Source organism: Parambassis ranga, chromosome 2, assembly GCF_900634625.1.
Source record: "Parambassis ranga chromosome 2, fParRan2.1, whole genome shotgun sequence".
Classification (NCBI taxonomy): domain Eukaryota; kingdom Metazoa; phylum Chordata; class Actinopteri; family Ambassidae; genus Parambassis; species Parambassis ranga.
The window spans coordinates 38,712,545-38,731,774 of NC_041023.1; the positions used below are offsets into that span (position 1 = coordinate 38,712,545).

Consider the following 19,230-nt stretch of genomic DNA (forward strand, 5'->3'; position numbering starts at 1 on the left):
TTAGCTGACATGCAAGAATACAACAAAGAAAAGCTGCCTGTCATCTAATTGGATGCGGTAGGCTACATTTCCAAGAAGAGGGCGGGTCATAATCCCTTTTTAGACATGGACATGGACAGTCCATCACATATAAATATATGGCTACAACTGCAGTTCCTCCGGTGGCCACTTGAGGCTGCCTCCAAATGGGAGTCAACACTATAGACCTTCTGTTAAAAGTATGTGGACACCCCTCCTCTGTCTCACCACCAAACACTGATTGAAGTTGGAGCTGCTATTAATTTGGACACTACTCTTATTACTAACCATAATGATGGATGAGTGCCGTTGAACCCATTTACCCTGCATTATTCTTGCGAAAAAAGACAATCCACCCGAGTGTCATCACCCTCTCACCCCTCGCCGTTACACCTGTGCGTCCACTCTCCCTTCGGACTGTCATTGGCTTTAGTTTGGGGAAGTTTGGCGGGCCCGTGTCAGAGCCCGGTAATTTAAACGCCTTTAATAACCTTTCGCAAACACTCAGGAGAGTGATGTAAAGCTCAGCGGCTCCCATCAGAGCCCTCACAGCCCGCGCTGGCCTCCCATTCATCATCCTGACAGCACCTGACAGCCCCGCTAACGGCAACCCCCGCCCCCTTTCTCCTTCTGTCCTCTCCTCCTTCTCAGTCTCTCTTTCTCCCACGTGTCTTTGCTTTCACTTTTGTCTCTCTCTATTTCTGTCTCCTGTACAACTCTCTTTGTCTTTCCTGTCCAAAGAGGTTTCCTCCCAAACTTTTTTCATTTCCTTACCAAATACAACACTGTTGTGTGTGTGTGTGGCCCATGTTTAACAGATCATTGTGCACACAGCCTGTTACCTTGAGCAATGATTACATGGTAAGGGACAGGACATGCAATCTGAAATAAGGCCAGCAGATAACCAAATGCTGTATCAGTGTACAAATAAACATCAGCAGCAGGAGTGTGTGCTGCTGCTGCTGCTGCTGTCACATCGCTAAGCAGAAGGCGAGGAGCTGCCATCACTCGTCCTGATTTTATTCCAATGCTGTCTGATAAAATAAGAAACAAAAACAAGTTTCATCTGCATCTGCAAGCATTCAGGAAATCTCCTATGTTGCCCATTTGAGTTGCCACGTGTGGTTACCATGGTAACATGTTAATCAGCTAAAGAAACGAAAACAGAAATATTAGTTCACAGAAAAGCCAAAAAGAGGAAAGTTTCTGAAGAGCTGAAGTGCAGAATTGTAGTTTAGACATCCCATTACTGGCATGTGATGCAGAACCAATTGCTGTTTTGGCCTGCACTAGGACGTCACGCCTGCAGCCTCAGCTGTTTGTGAGTGTGAGTGTGTGTGTGTGTGCTATCACTCTTGACTGAAAACCTCGCAGGTGGTACAGTGACCTGCAGCGGGAAGTTTCGATCTGCTCGTAATTGTGTTCCTCCAAAATCAAATCCAATCAGCGACAGGGCGCCTGCTCCCCTCTTTTTTTCTTTTGAGATACAAAGGGAGGTTAAGCTCAGGGCTGGAGACCACTGCTGATCGCTGATCCCCGTCACGTTGTAGTATATGTTTCCCCAAGCCGTGTAGTGGCTGACATGACGTGGTATGAGGGGCGGTGCTTGGGCGTTGATTTAAAATTCAACAATTTGCATTCAGCACCTTGATTTTGGCCTGACTGATGCACCTTTTTATCTCATTTTGTGTCCACCACAGTGTGACGCCATTCCATTTCAAATGTTGTTTCCTTCACATTCCAGCCTAGGCTTGTCAGCTGAATACAATTAAGTAGCCGCACACACTCAGACAAACCTTATTCTGCTGTGTAACACCTGTCAGAGGGGGCGCTGCACAACCCTCCTGAATCTGATTGGATACAAAATATGCATTTTTGTGGCTCTCACAGCATGCATTGCAATAAAAATCAGTAATTATAAAGCCCTGAAATGACAGTGCTTAAATAACACTACATTTAAAGGACAAATTGAAATGTTTTTATCACTTTCATAGCTCTCTGGACTGCATGGGGAGCTGCACCTTCCAGCTAAATGCTAAACGCTCAGGTGTCTCCAGAGGTCTCCTATCGCTCCATGTAACTATCCCTCTGTGTACTTACCTATGCAGAAAATACCTGCGCCCATCACTGCTGGCTCAGAGGAGAGTTCTGTTTACAGCCCACAGCTTATTAAAGTGCCTTTTGAGACCGAGATTAGAAAACAGTCTGCACATCAAAAACAACAATTTTTAGGTTTATATACTGTTGTTTGTTCCCTCTGTGGACAGTTGTACTGTGCTTGTGTGGAGCCACACGGCAGCTGGTTAACACAGGCTGGTGTTTCTTATCCTTCAGCAGGATCCATATGATGTTTTTATTCTATAGAATGCTAATGTTTTTAGCATCTTTCGCTCTCGTTTCTCCCACTGGCAGGATTATCACTCCTAGTGTACACTGTGCCATGCTATTCAAATCTTGTGTGTTGTGTTTGTGTGAAAACAGTGTTGTTTAAACATAGCAACACACAGATGTAGCCGATCTGCTCCCACAAACAGACTTCATCTGTCACTGTTCTGGTGGAATTTTCAAGTTTTCTGTGTGCAATTGTTTATCTTCTTCACAGTGGAAGAACACAGCATAAATGAACCCTTCTGTTTTCTTTGTTTCTCTTCAGAAGGAGATGCCCATCTGCACCAGCCAACCTGACTTCTCCTTGGAGTCCTTAAACAAGCTGAACCACAGCAGCAGCAGCAGCTTGTACCCAGACGCCAGCGACCGCCACACAGACGCCGTCAAAAGCGTGGAGAAGATCTGCTGCAGGCCAAACGAGCCCTCCTCCTCCTCTTCCTCCAGCCTGGCGGGCAGGCCCGGAGTGGATCCCGTGGGCTCCCTCAGCGACTCCCTGTACGACAGCTTCTCCTCCTGCACCAGTCAGGGCTCCAACGACGTGTGAGGAAGGCAGCTCGTACTTCTCTGCATACAACACGAAGCACTTAAAGAGCTGGAAACTAGGACTTTTAACAGTTTGACTCTGGGTGTGGTGGACTTGATCAGCAATATGGTCCCTTGCATGCTGGGGACATCGTATCATTGCACTGTAAGAAATACTGTACAAAGTTTGCAAGGAGTGTAAAGGTGAACAATTGCAGGCATGGATCGCTGCTATGTGTGACACCATTTGGAGTTGCCCAAAAAAAAACTTCCAATAATAATTAAACAATGACAGCAAAAACACTGTTTGTCTTGAACGCACCCCGGTGTCCGCTCAGGGAAACATACTGGACTCCTGTAAGATTGTAAAAGACCATCAGGAACAATAACAAGATTTTTTTTTTTTTTACTTCCTGTTGCATAACTTCCAGTCATGTAGCATCTCCTCTCACACCTGTCTGTATATTATGTTGTATATAAAAAAATATCAGAATGGGCATTCCTGATTGATATATGCAAATAAGGATGTAAAACAATATGTAAATTGCCAATCATTCTGTTTCTTGTCATTCTTTTTTAGGGGATGGTTAAAAAATATTTTCATCAACAAGAGCTAAAATATTTTATCACTTTATTTTAAAGACATATTTTGAACTTTTTAGGTGGAGTTATGCCAAAATGTCTATCTGGAATCTGGTGCTAATCAACAGAGCCGACTGTGTGTTTCAATTGTTTTTCTATGAAACTGTTAATAATTGTACGTAAAGATGAGGACTTGTGTATTTTTCTAGGTGTCCAGTATTTATACCCACATTTTGTACTGTCAGACTGTAGTGTGATTGTTCACCTCTTTCCTTAAATGTTCCTTTGTAAAGAGAATCAGTTACCAGCAGTGTTACTTTGGTAATTATTATTATTATTATTATTATTATTATTATTATTATTATTATTATTGCCGTGTGCAATTTTGTCTGTTACACTAATGCTATATTTTATGTAACTATTTCCTAAATAAATATGAGAAACTATTTCCTATTTCAAGCTGAACAGCGAGATGCGTGTTTTTATTTCTGCGCATGCGTCAAGCATAAAAAATACATGGTTTTTGGTGGAATCTGTCACGTGGCGTCGCGCCTAATCATCACCGATTCAGCTGGAGCCGGGTGCCGGTTTTCCAGCTTCGCGCGTCGCGGAGGGATTTATAAACCTTAGTACCCTTTATGGCTAATTATGCGCCTTTATACAAGCGCAATTAGTTTGCGCACGCTTGGATGACCTCATGCTTCCCTCTCAATATGCTTTATTGATCACAACATAAACAGAAGAAGAAGAGAACTGTGTTAAAGGTAGAGCTTTAATGCATTTATTTAGGAAATTAATCATCAGAAGAGGCGCACTAATTGCGCACTAATAGTGGACAGGAGGGGTCTTAATTAAGACCTAAAGATGCAAAAATGTGACGCACATGATGACAAATCCTACACACAAATATCTTGGGCTCATAAATGACTAATATTTTGGTGACATTTAAAGTATTCAAATCTATTTTATCCTCACTTGAGCCTGAGATATGAAAACGCCAGTTGTGAGCACCCCGCGTCACGTGGTGCGCTTTATGATTTCTGCGCTCCGGCTCTGTCTTCACTAGACGCGCCGGAGAGGAGACTTGAGCGGAGCTTTTTTCTTCTCTCACCTCAAACCCAGCATTGAGAGCGAGGATGAGCAGCAGAGCCGGACTTCCTCCGAGGCGGGTCGTCGTCCTCCGCGCCTCCTCCATCTGATCAAGTTTGCGGAGGTTTTCTTTTGGGTTCTGATGTTTCCCCTCCCGGAGTCATTTGGGAGAGAATGTGTCTGCTCGTTTTTGCGACTTTGTTTGGAGTCCTTCTCGACGCAGGTAGGTGCAGTGTGTGCGCAAACAGAGGGGATGCGGCACAGACCATTCTAAAACCATTTTCCTCTCATTGTTCACAAGTTTGTTTGAATACCATGTGCCAAATGGAAGATGGCGCGTCTTTGGTGCTGCTTTTACGCGCCGCAGTGGGCACCTCTGAGCGGATAGTGGCACCGTTAAAGTTGCACGTTTCTGTGGAGAATGGGGTCACACATGAGAAGATGATTTTTATTTCTGTTATGGACAATAGATTTAGAGTAATTCTCTGAAACAGTTGAGCTGGATTTTTTTTGTGACACTGTGAGTGTGGATCAGAACACAGAAAGGGCTGTGTGATATTTTTTATAACCTAAGTGTGTGTGTGTTTGTGTTTATCACCTCTAAAATCCTTAAATTCAAAGGAAACTTCTTTATTCTTGCCTCGGTTTTAGAATTTATAACACATATCCCACAACTGATGGGGCAGCCAATCAAAAAAGAGATTCGTCATAATAAAACTGTACACAAGTAAAATATAATTTTACACTTTCATACCTTATTTTGCTGATATTGTGTTTTTTCCAGTAAAGTATGTTAGCAATACTAAGCTAAGCACAAATTTTGTGCTTCAAAGTGAACGCAAGTGTTGATTCGTGACTAATTGTTGTTTTGTGGACAGGCTAAGCTAGCTTTAACTCCACTTATGCTAAGCTAACCTAGCCTTATGGGCCTATAGCTTCATGTGTCTCCACACAGACTGTGAATCAGCTGATTGACGCCTCAGTGAAAAAGCAAATTGTGTCACTGTCCCTTTAACTGATCATCCGACAGGAGACGCCCTTCAGATCCAGTGTTACCAGTGTGAGGAGATGAAGCACAATGACTGCTCGGCGCCGGAGTACATCGTCAACTGCACTGTCAACGTACAGGACATGTGCCAGAAGGAGGTGCTGGTCAAACCTGACGGTGAGTAGCGTCAGATGTTTGCTTCTTTAATAACTTGGCGGAGGTATCGGCTTAATGTGTGGTCTGAAGATTGATTGTGGAGAATGCAAATTCGCAGCCGGCCGAAAGAAACCCGGTTCTTATTTAGGAGGAGGAAGGTGACCGTCTGGAAACCTGAGATGCCGCGGAACACAGCGACCTCCAACTTTCAATTCTTATAACATTATAAGTCACAGCGACTTCTTTTTCTACAGAGAGGTCAAAAAGAACAAACAGAAAGTGCTGCAGACTTTCTGTTTGAATGTGCTGACACTTAATTTTATGTCACACATGCACAGCCTGCATCAACAACTCAGTAAATGAACTGTGACTTCACACTTGTTGAGATTTTGTCTCTTTTAAAACACAGAAAACTATCACTTCCTCCTCTCACAAGTCCTCAGTGTAATCTTAGAATCTTAACTGACTGATGTGTGGACTCTCTGGTCGTGTACATGTGTCAGAGCTACTTGAACGTCTCCTTCCCTTCTTTTCCTGAGGTCATCTCGCTGAACGACTCCTTTGAGCTCATTCGTCAAACAGCAGAGACTTTGGGTTCAGCCGGCGCTGACACGAGATTAGATTAGTTTTGTGCTGCTTCACAGAAAATAAAATGAGTCAGCGCGCAAATCAACACACTGGAGGTTTCCGTAGTAGACAAAAACTCAAACGTACAAATATGTTGTATGAACATGATGTACACTGGGCTAAGCTACGTTAGCAGAGTAGCATGACAGATTAAATCCTTCTTTTAGTCAAATTTATTTTTCAATTTAAACAACTTTTTAAATTTAATTGTTTTCTTTTTTATGAGATTTATTTATTATTTTTATTTAATTCCATTTTTAACTGTTTTAATTCATTTATTTATTTTTTATTTGTTTATTTTTTTATTATTTTTAACATGACATTTATTTATTATTTTTGATTTAATTCAATTTTTATTTTATTTTAATTTAATGACATTTATTTTTATTTGCTTATTTTTATATTTTATTTATGTATTTCCATTTTTTTAATTGTTTTAATGTATTTGTTTTATTTGTATTTGTTTATTTTTAATTCAATTTTTAATTGTTTCGATTAATTAATTAATTTTTTTATTTGAATTTATTCACTTTTAAAGGCCATTTTCGTGCGCAGAACGTGACTAGCAATCAGCAATAGCATCACATTTCACAGCAATAAAGCGCACACAGTTCCAGCAAAGCCAGTGAGGATTCATATTAAAGCTTTTCCTGCAGGGAAACAGCAGCTGTGTTTGACAAGGTGACTTATTTTAGTGAAAGAAAGCAGACGGCAGGTGGCCGCCTCATTGGACTCACTGTTTGTAATTGGGATTTTACAGGTTCAGCACCTGCAACTGTAGCTTTGTGTGATGTCCTTGAAGCTACAGATGTTAATTTCATGTTTTCGCCTGCTGCTGCTGACTAGTTACACACATTTCCCCAGATGAGGGAAATGTTGTGAAGCCAGAGATTAAATCATCTGCATCTGAAAAGTTTTTTTTGTCCAGTGAGAGAGAATTTCATTTGCAGTCTGCAGAAAAACAAATAACACAATAAGACTGCCACACAAATGATGAAATTCCATCTCCAACATGGAGAAACATCACTTCATAACACAGCGAGGGGCTCCAGAGTGCAATAAAAAGTTTTTTGTTTTTTTTAGGTGAAGCATAAGTTAATAAGAGTGGACAGGAAGTCAATAGAGCCCAATAAAACGCACAACCCTCATATGTTGCATTTTGAGCAATCTAATTACAGCACAGAAAATGAATCAAAGGCCGTCCTTTCCTGCAGGGATACATTATCGGAAGTCCTGTGCCTCCTCCGGGGCCTGCCTCATCGCCTCCTCCGGCTACCAGCAGTTCTGCACGGGCAGGCTGAACTCCGTCTGCATATCCTGCTGCAACACCCCGCTCTGCAACGGCCCCAAGAGGAAGCGGCCCGCCCCCTCCGCGGCCACGCCGGGCCTCCGCACAGACCAGCCTCTTCTTCTCCTCATGCTCCTGATGCTCCTTCGGCTTACGTAGATCTACACTGTACAGTTTTGCTTGTGATTTTACTTGTAGCTAGTTAGCTTAGCATTTTGCTAAGACATAACTGGCTGCTGGCTTGTCATGTTTTCTTTGTGGATCTTTTACTTTTTTGACCCGTGTAATGCTAATGAAGAGCCGACTAAGTGTGCCCCGGCTCAATGCATCACATCATTATGCTATGCTAAGCTAACTGCATGGCTGTAGCCGCGGACTGGGTGCGGAGATGGACAAAGATGATGCTTAGACAGGGCATTTTTACATGGAGGTCAGTGACTTCTGGAGCCACCCTCAAGTGGTCACTTTAGGAACTGCAGCTTGGCTTCATTTTTTTTTCCCCCTCAATATTTTTTTTGTGAAGTGAAGCACTTTGTGACGAACCTGCTCTGACATGATTGCACACAGTGTTCTGACATTTTGAGGCTTTTATTTTGTAGTTTCAAACAGCACCGTGGTTGATTGTCGTAGCTGCTGAGGTCATTGAACTGTATCTCTTATTGTTTATATGTGATGGTGAAGACGGCACTTGGATTCAGGTTGATTATTGATTAGGTATATTTTCCACTGCCACACAGTATTAGACATGTTAATAAGCGACAATGCTCAAATATTGATATAATTATTGCTTCATCATATTAGTAGTGATGAGCTATAAGCACAAAGATAGCTGCTTCAAATCATATTAAGTTTACATAGACATGCATGTGTTTTATAATTGACTCCAAAGAAATCATTTGTATGTATATGTATTTTAAAAGAAGAAGAAGAAGATAAGGGGGGTCTTCTGTGAAGAGTAACTGTATTCTGCTGCTGTGTGATGTAAATAAATGTGGCAGAAATTATATAAAATATGATGTCATCATTTGGTAGTGACGAAGCTTTCAAGATGAGCCACTGAGGTAATTAAGGAGTTAATTAATTAGAAGCATCCCTTAGAGGACATTTTTCTTTTCCCGGTGCATTCATTTGCACCTGATGAGTAACCTCACCCTGTGATTACAGCTGAGGTATAGGAATATAAACGACATTAATCTAGATTATAATCTGATGGTCACTCTAAAAGCAATAAAAACTTTATTTTTACACAAATTATGATATAAAAAATGTGCACTTCATCACTGCAGACAGATGATTTTGTGGGATTATGGGAGATTATGATGCTCTGTATAGAATAAACTTCACTGTTCCTGCAATCAGCCATGTTTGTTCTTAAAGGGACAGTTCACCCTAAAATTACGTCTTGTAGTTTTTGGGGTGAACTGTCCCTTTAAGACTTTCCTTAGTAGAATATAGTGCAAAGATAACAAAAACCTCATATAAAAGAAGGAAGATTAAGATTAGGTCAGGCTGCGCAGAGGAAACTAATTGAACATACACCCTGGGAGGCAGCTCAGATTAAAAAAACACACATGGAAAACGTTGTTTTTAACAGGTTGACGTCGGTGTCTGTGTGTGTCCATCCCTGTTTAAACTTTGTGTGTTAGCAGCAGGAGCATCCTGCAGTATGACTGAGCATCATTAAGCACAAAGGAAGAGGAGGAGGAGGGAGTGACGATCACAGAAGGGAAGTGCCGACTGCAGATCTCCCGGGGTTAAGAAGCAGCAAAAACAGGAGATTATTAAAAATAATAAGGCCCTCCTCTGCCTCACTCTAATGACGAGCCAAGTCATATTAGGTTCTGGTGGTGAAAATACTTGAGCTGATGAGGGACCTCAGACACTTTGTTTACTGTGTAGGCTAAGTGTATCAGAAATCAGGGGGGGATTATGTGCTGTGCTGTGCTGTGGTGTGGTGTGGGTGGGAATTGTTTAAGGGGATCCAACAAAAAAAAAACCTCTGGAGAGTCAATTACCCTGCAGTCCAGTGACATGTTGCAGACCAGGTTATCTCAAACCTGAATCTGATGCAGCTATACACAAATCATCATGCAGCCAATAAAGAAATGTAAACAATTTAAAGGGAGGAAAGAAGAAGTGTGGAAGTTAACAAACATTTTGAGAGCACTGGTGCCCTCTAGTATTCAAAACAGGAATGCACAGGAGCAGGAATGATACATAGATGATGGGAGCAACATGTAACATGATCACAGGACACACTTCCTGGCAGATTTTTTTGCTCCCCCCACCTGCCATCATTGAGACAAATAGTCTAACCCGCACTTCTTGATAGAGATTTTCCATCACTCCACAGGAAGGAGACAAGGGCTGTTTCTATCAGAGGCCATCCAGCCGAGGGCTTTTCTGCAGTGGAGAGACTCTCATGTGAGTGATGAGAGTGCGCCCGAGGACAAAGGAGGCCAATGTTCTCAAGGCCTGCGATTGGCTGTAATGTGGTAAAGTGTGCTGGAACACAAAAGCTAATTTCTGCTCATATATCGCTGTTATCAGCTGCCCTCCGTGCAGCTGTGGAGGGTTGGGGTCGCTGATGACACCTAAATCACTGATATCATCTGGAGGAGTCAGCAGGGTGTATTTTGATCAAGATAAAAACCTACAAAGAGTGATAATATAATAAAATACTGAACTGCCACAAAACAGAAAATGTGCCATATCTATATTATCTATATGCTATTCTTACTTTTTATTATTAATTTTATTATTTTTAGGGTAAAACTTTATTAATCCCGAAGGAAATTCTTGAAATCTATATTATATTATATTATATTATATTATATTATATTATATTATATTATATTATATTATATTATATTATATTATATTATATTATTGAATTAATTATTTTTTTGTTGTGCTTTATTATTAATTTTATGTTGTAGTCTTTCCTTCTTAGTTTTTAAATTCATTTTCCTCTTGCAGTTGCCCTTTCTGTCCACTCGGGGGCGCTGTTGGCTCTTCGAAGCTGCTGACTCTGCACAAGAAGAAATTCCATCAAACCCGGAAGCGTTCTCGTATCGGCCGTGGCTGCTATTCATTCAGGCTGCCGCTATTTAAAACTCTCTCTTTTAGGATATCTCTTGGTATCAGGTGCCTGATATATTCCTCTTTAGGTAGTTAAAAGGCGAGCAAGCATGGCTGGTCGGCTACCGGCTTGTGTTGTTGACTGCGGCACGGGGTAAGTAGCTAAAAATAAAAAGCTAGTTAGCGTTAGCCTGGCTTTCATTGACCACATAAGCGACTGTCAAACTTCCAGCTAACGCCCTGTTCTGTGGCTGTTTAGCGTTGTAGCTGCTAACATAACTGATGTTGCTCTCTGTTTTATATGTCGTCTGCAAAAGTAGAGTTAATGCTACAAAACAGTAACCAGAAGTGTGTGCTCGATCTATTTTTAAGCTTTCATTCATTGTAATTAGCAGCTACTAGCTACAGCAGCTAATATCACTTCCTGGAAAGAACTCATATCAGCATCTAAACTTTTGTCCTCATTTTGTTTTCTGTGTAGGTACACAAAGCTTGGCTATGCAGGAAACACAGAACCACAGTTCATTATACCTTCATGTAAGTACACAAAAATGAGATTAGACTCATCATATTTATTGTCACTATACTTTTAATCAATGAAAACAGAGATTTTCCAGGATAATGCTAGTGTAATACCATGAACATACTAGTGCAGCCATGAAGTGAATAATCACTGAGGAAGAATTGACGAGAACCTGATAAATATTGATTATTTTTCCTATTTATGTCAATACACTTTATTCATCTCCAGGTATTGCAATCAAAGAATCTGCCAAGGTGGGAGACCAAGCCCAGCGCAGGATGATGAAGGGCGTTGACGACCTGGACTTTTACATCGGTGATGAAGCCATCGACAAACCATCATATGCAACAAAGGTACACACAGACACACAGAGGAATGAGTTTCAGTGTTTTCAGATTGTGGAGAGGGTCGGTGTTAATGCTCTTTTGCCTTTTTGTTCCTAGTGGCCCATCCGTCACGGTATTGTGGAAGACTGGGACCTGATGGAGAGGTTTATGGAGCAGATCATCTTCAAGTATCTGCGGGCAGAGCCTGAAGATCATTATTTCCTTTTGGTAAGTCCAGATTTGTCTAAAATATTTTTTTTTTCTTCAGTAATAATGATTCTAAATTGTTGTTCTCTCTTCAGACAGAGCCCCCCCTCAACACACCAGAGAACAGAGAGTACACTGCTGAGATCATGTTTGAGTCATTCAACGTCCCTGGTCTCTACATTGCTGTTCAGGTACAAATCTCATTGCCATCATAACTGCTCCGAGCTGGTAAAAAAAATATTTGAAACCAAGTGTGTGGGCCTATTTTCACTTCCTTCCTCAATATGATTCAAATGAAAGAAACTCATGATTGTTTGTATCAGGCTGTCCTGGCGCTGGCTGCCTCATGGACATCCAGACAAGTGGGAGAACGGACGCTGACTGGCACCGTGATCGACAGCGGAGACGGTGTTACACACGTCATCCCTGTGGTAGGTGTCACTGTTTTTTTTAGCTTCCTCACATTTCTAAGCCTTAAACTGCTGCTTTTTGTCCCAGGCTGAGGGCTACGTCATCGGTAGCTGCATTAAACACATCCCTATCGCCGGGCGAGACATCACATACTTCATCCAGCAGCTGTTGAGGGAGCGAGAAGTGGGGATACCCCCGGAACAATCCCTAGAGACAGCTAAAGCAGTCAAGGTTAGTATGTTTGTTAATGGACAATGAATAAAAAGGATGTTGTGATATATTTAAACAGGGTGACCACTAGAGGTCAGTGTAGCCACGTGTTTCTCACGTGTACTATCATTTGTTTAGGAGCGGTTCAGCTACGTCTGCCCTGACCTTGTGAAGGAGTTCAACAAGTACGACACAGATGGCTCCAAGTGGATCAAACAGTACACAGGCGTCAATGCCATCACCAAGAAGGAGTTCAACATCGATGTCGGATATGAGCGTTTCCTCGGGCCTGAGATCTTTTTCCACCCTGAGGTACAGCACTCATATTATCACACTTTAATGGTTACATCATTATTATTAACATCACTATTTGGTCATCCAGTTCGCCAACCCAGACTTCACCCAGCCCATCTCAGAGGTGGTGGACGAGGTGATCCAGAACTGTCCCATTGACGTCAGGCGTCCCCTCTACAAGGTAAGACACGCCTTCCTGTATAGTAAGAATATGACACACAGCGCATGGCGGTGACATCCATCTGTGCTTCAGAACATCGTGCTGTCTGGAGGCTCCACCATGTTCAGGGACTTTGGCAGACGCCTGCAGAGGGACCTCAAGAGGAGCGTGGACGCACGACTGAAAATCAGCGAGGAGCTGAGCGGCGGGAAGTTAAAGGTGAGGAAGACGAGAGATTCATCTTTAATAATCCTAATGCAAGATATAGAGTCTCATCTGTAAGAAGTGATGCTAAGTGTCAAGCTAAGAGTACAGGAAGTTTTGTTTTAGTTTTATTTTGAAATATTGAGTATGAATCCACCCTGTTTGCAGCCTAAGCCCATTGATGTGCAAGTGGTCACTCATCACATGCAGAGGTACGCCGTGTGGTTCGGAGGATCAATGCTGGCATCCACTGTGAGTATTTCCACTTCCATGACATTTAATCGCCCTCGCCTCTTAACATGAGCGTGTAAATGAAATCATGCGTTTCCATAGCCGGAGTTCTACCAAGTGTGTCACACCAAGAAGGACTACGAGGAGATCGGGCCGAGCATCTGCCGCCACAACCCCGTATTCGGAGTCATGTCTTAGGAGCCGGCGGCGAGGAAAGCACCTACTGTGCTATCACGTGGAAGTCCCACGAGCTTTTGCACGGATGCACCGACTGACCTGTCGATTCGGATTGGAGCGACAGCGGACCAAACATAACTGCCAAAAGAAAAAGTGGCGACATCCTCACAGATTTAGAGGAAAGAGGCGACTCAGCCCAAAGGATCCTCAGATAAAATGTTTACTGCAAGTAGGTTAATAATACATCTTTTTTTCTGCGTGCCTAGTAAATGTACTTACTTTATCCTCACAGGGTTGTAATTAATGAACATGTGTCCTGTATAAAATGCACTTCTCTGTGTATATGGGTTGGGTTCTTGCTATATATTCTACTCTTCAGGATCACCTTTTTGATCATCAGACAAACTGTTATATAAACAATCAGACGTACTGACCATTCCTGATTTTTCTTTTGTCGTCTTCCTTTTTGAAATATTCCTCCTGCAGCTTCCTGTTTTTATTTGTCTCTTCCATCAACCTGAGGGGGGGGGGAAAGAAGTGTTAATATATGATGCTTCAGTTTGAATGACTGTTGTTGGACCGTCACTGTTGCCTAGATCTCAGATAGCCTCGTACTGTACCAAATCTGGATTTCAATGCTGGCATCCAATAAATGCCAAGGAGACGTTTCCCGGGTTGTGATTTCTCATGCATGATTATTGCTATTTCTGTGTGAGCGAGTGAATCCACCCCACCCTCCCTCCAACTCTGTAACCATACCCCATCAGTTTATTTTCATTCAACCCTCCTGATTGGTCAGTATGCCCAGAAGGATGACATCATGGTCAGGTCATGTCACAAGGAAGCAGGGTAATGTTTTCGAGCACACAAGACGAGATGTCTCCTGCAGAGAGGCTAAAGGTGCTCGTCTTCTTTGCGTTGTTCTTTGGAGCATCGGGGTTTCTGCTCACGCTGCTGTCATGTGGGACTGAGTACTGGCTGCTGGCTTCAGAGTCCTGTGGAGAGGGAGGAGGAGGAGGCCTGGGAGATGGGGGTAAGAAGGTGTGTAAACAGATTGATTCCACTCCTCAGTAGGCAAAGGTTCAACATTATGACATTATAAAATGTTCAAGTTTTCATCATCTTTAGATCTGTGTGTTGAAACTTCTCTTTCACTTTATTAATTTCTCAGAAAGAACACAGCATTCAACAGATTTAAATTTAATAATTAATATAAAATAAAATTAAAAATAAATAAATAAAATAAAATAATCTAAAACGTAAAATCAAGTAATTATAAATATGTAGCATAGTGTGTAATTTTGAATACAAAAAACCTTGCAATGGATAAATTAATATAAAATGAACAGTTGGAGAGGTTATGGTGACATCTCGTGGTAAGATTGTGAATTGCAACCACCACAGAGGCTGCAATTTTTCTTTTAATTATTTCTTAGTGCCCTTAAAATACTGGTGTTCTGCTTGTGGATGCTGATTGGTCAGTTTCTGCCTGGTTTACAGTAAAGAAAAGAAATGTCTGCTCTGATCCATCAGCCTGTCAGGATCTTCCACGAGGGTTTGTTTTGGCGCTGCTCCTTCCTGGCGGCCTCTCATGAGTACTCTGTGTGGGACCTGTGGATCGGTGAGGACCTCCACTGTGTGCTCACCGCCTCCACAACACAAACACTCTTTAACTTTAACACAGTTGTTCCTCCTCAGTGAAGCAGCCACTATCAAAGCTGTGCCAGGCTGCGTTCCTCTTCCCGTTTCCTGTCAAAGGAACATTATGGGTGGAGCCACATGATGCCCCCTATGAACACTCCTCTGCTATTGGTTGGTATTCCTCCATCACAGTCACTGAATCGCATACAACATTTGATGGAATGTGTCTGTCGTGTGTCAGTTTTCAGGACCTTCTGGAGCATCTTCCTCATTTCAGGTGTGGCAGCTGTCGTCATTGGTGGATTTGTGGTCATCTGTGCTGCCCCGCTCACCAATCACAGACTGTACAAAGTGGGCGGGGCTCTTCAGCTTTGTGGAGGTAAGGAAACACACCCCCATGATAAAAGCCTTCAAATGTGTTTAAGCCAACATATTGCAAAATAAACCTGCACACATGACAACCAGCTCTTTTTTACACAAATTTGAAGCTTCAGATTCTGCAAAAAAATCTACAAATGAAAGAAAGCGTGATGTTTTTTTTCCTCTTTAAAGAAACATTTTGTCCTCATCAAACACACATTTTGCTAATTTCCTGCTGAGCCTGTGCAGCTCTCCTGCTGAGTGATGACAAAAAAGACACACAAACAAAACAGAGAATCAAAGGACTAGCTAACAAGTGTGTGTGTGTGTGTCACAGCTAAAACAGCACTTTGCCTCTCCTTCAGGAGTGTGCCTGCTGGCCGTGCTGCTCATGTATGTGGTGTGGATCCAGGTCCTGGACACTCTGGAGCAGTTTGTCCTCCATCAGAGGGCCTCCGGCTGCCCCTCTTTCCACCTTGGCATCCAGCACGGCCCGTCCTTCCTCCTGGCTCCGGCAGCTGTCTTCTTCTGCCTGCTGGCCGGCCTGTTATCCGTCCTTGTGGGCTGCAGCGTCCAGAGGAGAGAGCTGGACAGAGACTCTATAGATCATCCAGTGGACGATCAATAGAGGAAAACTAACGGACAACATTTGTGTTATTGTGTGTTTTTCTCTGCATCCTGGTCAGTTGTAGCTTTAATCTACTTCCTTGCTTACCAACCCTCCTTATAATGTCTTTAGATATAAATACAGTGCTGTAGTTTGTTTGTTTTATATGTAACCCACACAAAAGTGTAAATACATTACTACTAGAAGCTAGAGTTCATACTATTAGTTACAGTTTAAAATATGTACAGTGTAAAATGTAGTTGATGGATTTTATTTCATTTTATTTTGAAGAGCCACAGGAAGTGCTGTGCCTGTGTACAACAGTGTAACCGGATGTGAGCTATATAGCAAGTGCTAGCTTAACCTGGAGAGGCGATGCTAAAAACAATGTAGACAAGTTTCTCCATCGATAAATCAATTGTGGGCAAAAGGACGCTTGTTCTGCGTATATCTGGAGTACATATGCACGTTTTCAGGCCGAAGATAGTCCTGCTGTTAAGTATGTTTCTAGTTAAGTCGAACTGTCTAGCGCTAGTGATTAGCATTTGCTAGCTAAGTGAGTGTGCTCGTGCAGATTAGCATAGCTAACCCAGTTTGCTACAAAGAATGTTTTCTCATCATTCGGCTTGGAAAATTAAGATTTGTCACAGTAAAGTGCCAAGAGACTATTACAAGCTAACCATTGGATATATTTTCCCGAACTTGTTGTGTGCGTGGAGACTAAACTTAAACCAGTAAACGTAACTGCACCGCCATTTTAGGACACAGATTCCTTCGAACTTGGACTGAGACACAAGGAACGACTAACCAGGTACCACATAACTATTTTCTCTGTCTATACTATATATATATATCTTTTTTTTATTTAGTCAGTTTATCTAGCTTGGGGTTAGTAAAGAACTCAGGGGCCGTTACCGTAATACACTGGGTATAGGTGGCCTACATTTATTTTATATTTCAGCTGACATTTTGTTTATTCAGGGAGCTGCAGAGGCTCATATTTCATATATTGTATTTATATACAGGTGTCCAGCAATGTGATTCACCAAACTAAAGATAAGATCAAAATCAAGACATTTTCAGTTCCATCAGTGAGGTTAATTGGAATCTTTCATTTTAAAGTTGGCCACTATAAATGATTTTTCTAATCTATTTAACAGATCCCATTGTGATTAATATCCATCCACTCTCACTCTGCCTTTATTATAATTGATAAATCAAATTTGGCAAAAGTGAAGAGAAGAAGGCAGCTTTGTGTGTGTGTGTGTGTTGAAGGAGTAGATTGAGTGTGACCGCGCCTGCCTGTCATTAGGACATCAGGTTGAAGCTCTGAAATACTGGGTCAGAGGGATGGAGATAATAATAAATTAGACTGTCATAATCCATTTTGTGACAGGAGAGGGTTTTTTTTCCAGTGATGGCCACCAGAGGGCAGTGTTGGCTCAGTTTGTGGCTGCTTCCACTTCATTAAAAGTAGCATATTTACAATGATGTCCAACAGCAAAATGCATAGGTCCACGTGAGATTAGGTCTGAAATTTGTAAGTGATAATTAAGTCAACTCCTGTAATTTTCCTGACAAACAAGAGAAAATGATTTGTTCTCCTTCAGTGTGGTTAACATTATATTAGAGGGGGGATGTGGAAGCACAGTCACACCTTTATAATTGGAAAAAGGCAAACAGAAGTTGAGATGATATAGTGACAAAAAAGGGGGTCGGGTGGGGGGTAGCCTCTCATCAGTCTTTTAATATTCGCTCATGTCTGTCGCTCCTTTTCTTATCCTTACCTTTTCTTCTTAATCTCCGCTGTGAACTAGGTGAGTATAATTACACCTGAGCATGTCACATTCACTTCCCCAGCACTCCTCACGTCTGTACGTCTCTTGTCACCTCCCCTCCAAGGAGCCGGATTTCAATCTTCATGGTGGATTCAGAATGAGATCTTCGCATGTACGCAAATGCATCACTGACATACACATCATCACATGGGGCCTCCGTCTCCTGGAATGTGAGGTTAGTCATTTTCTTCCTATAATTGAATCTTAGATTAGATTCATCAAGCAGTGTATTTGTGTATGATCTATACGTTATGAAACAATAATTTTCATATTCTAATACTGACACAGTCTATGTTCAAGGTTGTTCCCGGTATTTGTTATTTTATGTTTTTATTTTAACATGAAGTTTGTCTAACTTTAGTTATTGCTGCCACTTACAGAAGGATGGCTAGCATACCAGTGATGTACGTGCAGTAATACGATATAACCACAGGAGGGCAGTGTTGATACACACGGTACAAAAGTAAAACTAAACACAATATATCACTGACACTACTGGTAAAGACGTAAAAGTTATGTTTAAGGTGGTCACAAGTACAACATGACTTGGCGAGCAGAGCTGGCGGGCTGGTGACATTATTGTAGTAACTGGCTGTGACCACAGAGAGGCAATGTTGATACACAGACGGTATCAATGTAAAAGCGCACAATGAGTACATAAAGTTGAATTTTTTGACATTTTACTCTTACTAAGAACTTTGAAAGGTCCAGTAAATAGATAGCATTTTTAGCTCAGCATATGTAGCACAGGATACTTGTGCATACCAAGTGGCATCTTTCAGGGCTCAGAGTTGAAGCCCATGCGAAAGTGTCAAAACTTGTAGTTTACGCCGCAACCGCTGGGGGCTGGCTCCAGAAGCGAATCATTTCCCATCAACTCCCATGTTAAAATGGCCGACTTCACAGCAGAAATTAACATGTTTACAGCCTGGTACAAAAAAAACATTCTGTTCTCTTCTAGTGTCAATTGTACAGGGGTGAACTCACTTGTGACGCTGCCAACATGGCGGTGGTCGGAGCTTCCTGGAGCCTCCCACCGAGCCTCAAAACGGCTCTTCATAAACAGGTGACACATACGTTGGCTAAAATGTCTGAAATAGAGGATAAACTGTTATGATATGGGGATTGGGCCTTATTTGTTGTCATGATTGTGCTGACTTCTGTTTTTCTCCCTCCTCTTGGAGGCATGTCTCTCCTCAGAAGTGCTGGGCGTGGTTACCTGCTGGCTGGAGGTTGGCACACCTGCACCTCGTTTCATCTCTGCTCTCTACTTATACCGGAGCTCTTCTCTGCTTCGACGCT

General features: G+C 42.0%; 4 protein-coding genes across 11 annotated transcripts in view; all 4 read left to right on the forward strand.

Annotated features, from left to right (window-relative positions):
* The window catches only part of LOC114452641 (nck-associated protein 5-like), an 84,475-nt gene extending 80,669 nt beyond the window's left edge, over positions 1-3,806 (forward strand). For 6 of the 7 annotated variants that reach the window (XM_028432096.1, XM_028432069.1, XM_028432079.1 and 3 more), the window contains one exon: positions 2,672-3,806. In XM_028432096.1, coding sequence (XP_028287897.1) covers positions 2,672-2,950 — 279 coding nt within the window. In that variant the 3' untranslated portion in view covers positions 2,951-3,806. The remainder of the gene's footprint in view (positions 1-2,671) is intronic. The other variant, XM_028432087.1, reaches the window with a different exon arrangement.
* Positions 3,807-4,594: 788 nt separating this feature from the next.
* LOC114432196 (ly6/PLAUR domain-containing protein 1-like) lies at positions 4,595-7,817 on the forward strand. Its single transcript, XM_028400062.1, has 3 exons — positions 4,595-4,822; positions 5,630-5,764; positions 7,585-7,817. Exons 1-3 carry the CDS (start codon positions 4,774-4,776, stop codon positions 7,815-7,817), a joined length of 417 nt encoding a protein of 138 aa, XP_028255863.1. The 5' UTR covers positions 4,595-4,773.
* A 2,888-nt stretch (positions 7,818-10,705) lies between these two features.
* Positions 10,706-14,158, forward strand: LOC114431764 (actin-related protein 3-like). The gene is made up of 12 exons (XM_028399379.1): positions 10,706-10,893; positions 11,221-11,276; positions 11,491-11,615; positions 11,706-11,816; positions 11,891-11,986; positions 12,119-12,226; positions 12,294-12,437; positions 12,555-12,728; positions 12,799-12,891; positions 12,964-13,089; positions 13,243-13,326; positions 13,408-14,158. The coding sequence occupies exons 1-12, from the start codon at positions 10,850-10,852 to the stop codon at positions 13,501-13,503; spliced, it is 1,257 nt and encodes a 418-aa protein (XP_028255180.1). The 5' UTR covers positions 10,706-10,849; the 3' UTR covers positions 13,504-14,158.
* A 140-nt stretch (positions 14,159-14,298) lies between these two features.
* Positions 14,299-16,764, forward strand: LOC114431765 (transmembrane protein 182-like). Of its 2 annotated transcripts, none has more exons than XM_028399380.1 (5): positions 14,299-14,523; positions 15,016-15,103; positions 15,181-15,294; positions 15,365-15,502; positions 15,849-16,764. In XM_028399380.1, the coding sequence occupies exons 1-5, from the start codon at positions 14,314-14,316 to the stop codon at positions 16,109-16,111; spliced, it is 813 nt and encodes a 270-aa protein (XP_028255181.1). In that variant the 5' UTR covers positions 14,299-14,313; the 3' UTR covers positions 16,112-16,764. The 2 variants fall into 2 exon arrangements, with proteins under 2 accessions (XP_028255181.1, XP_028255183.1); XM_028399382.1 differs by having other exon boundaries at positions 15,401-15,502.
* Positions 16,765-19,230: the final 2,466 nt, after the last annotated feature.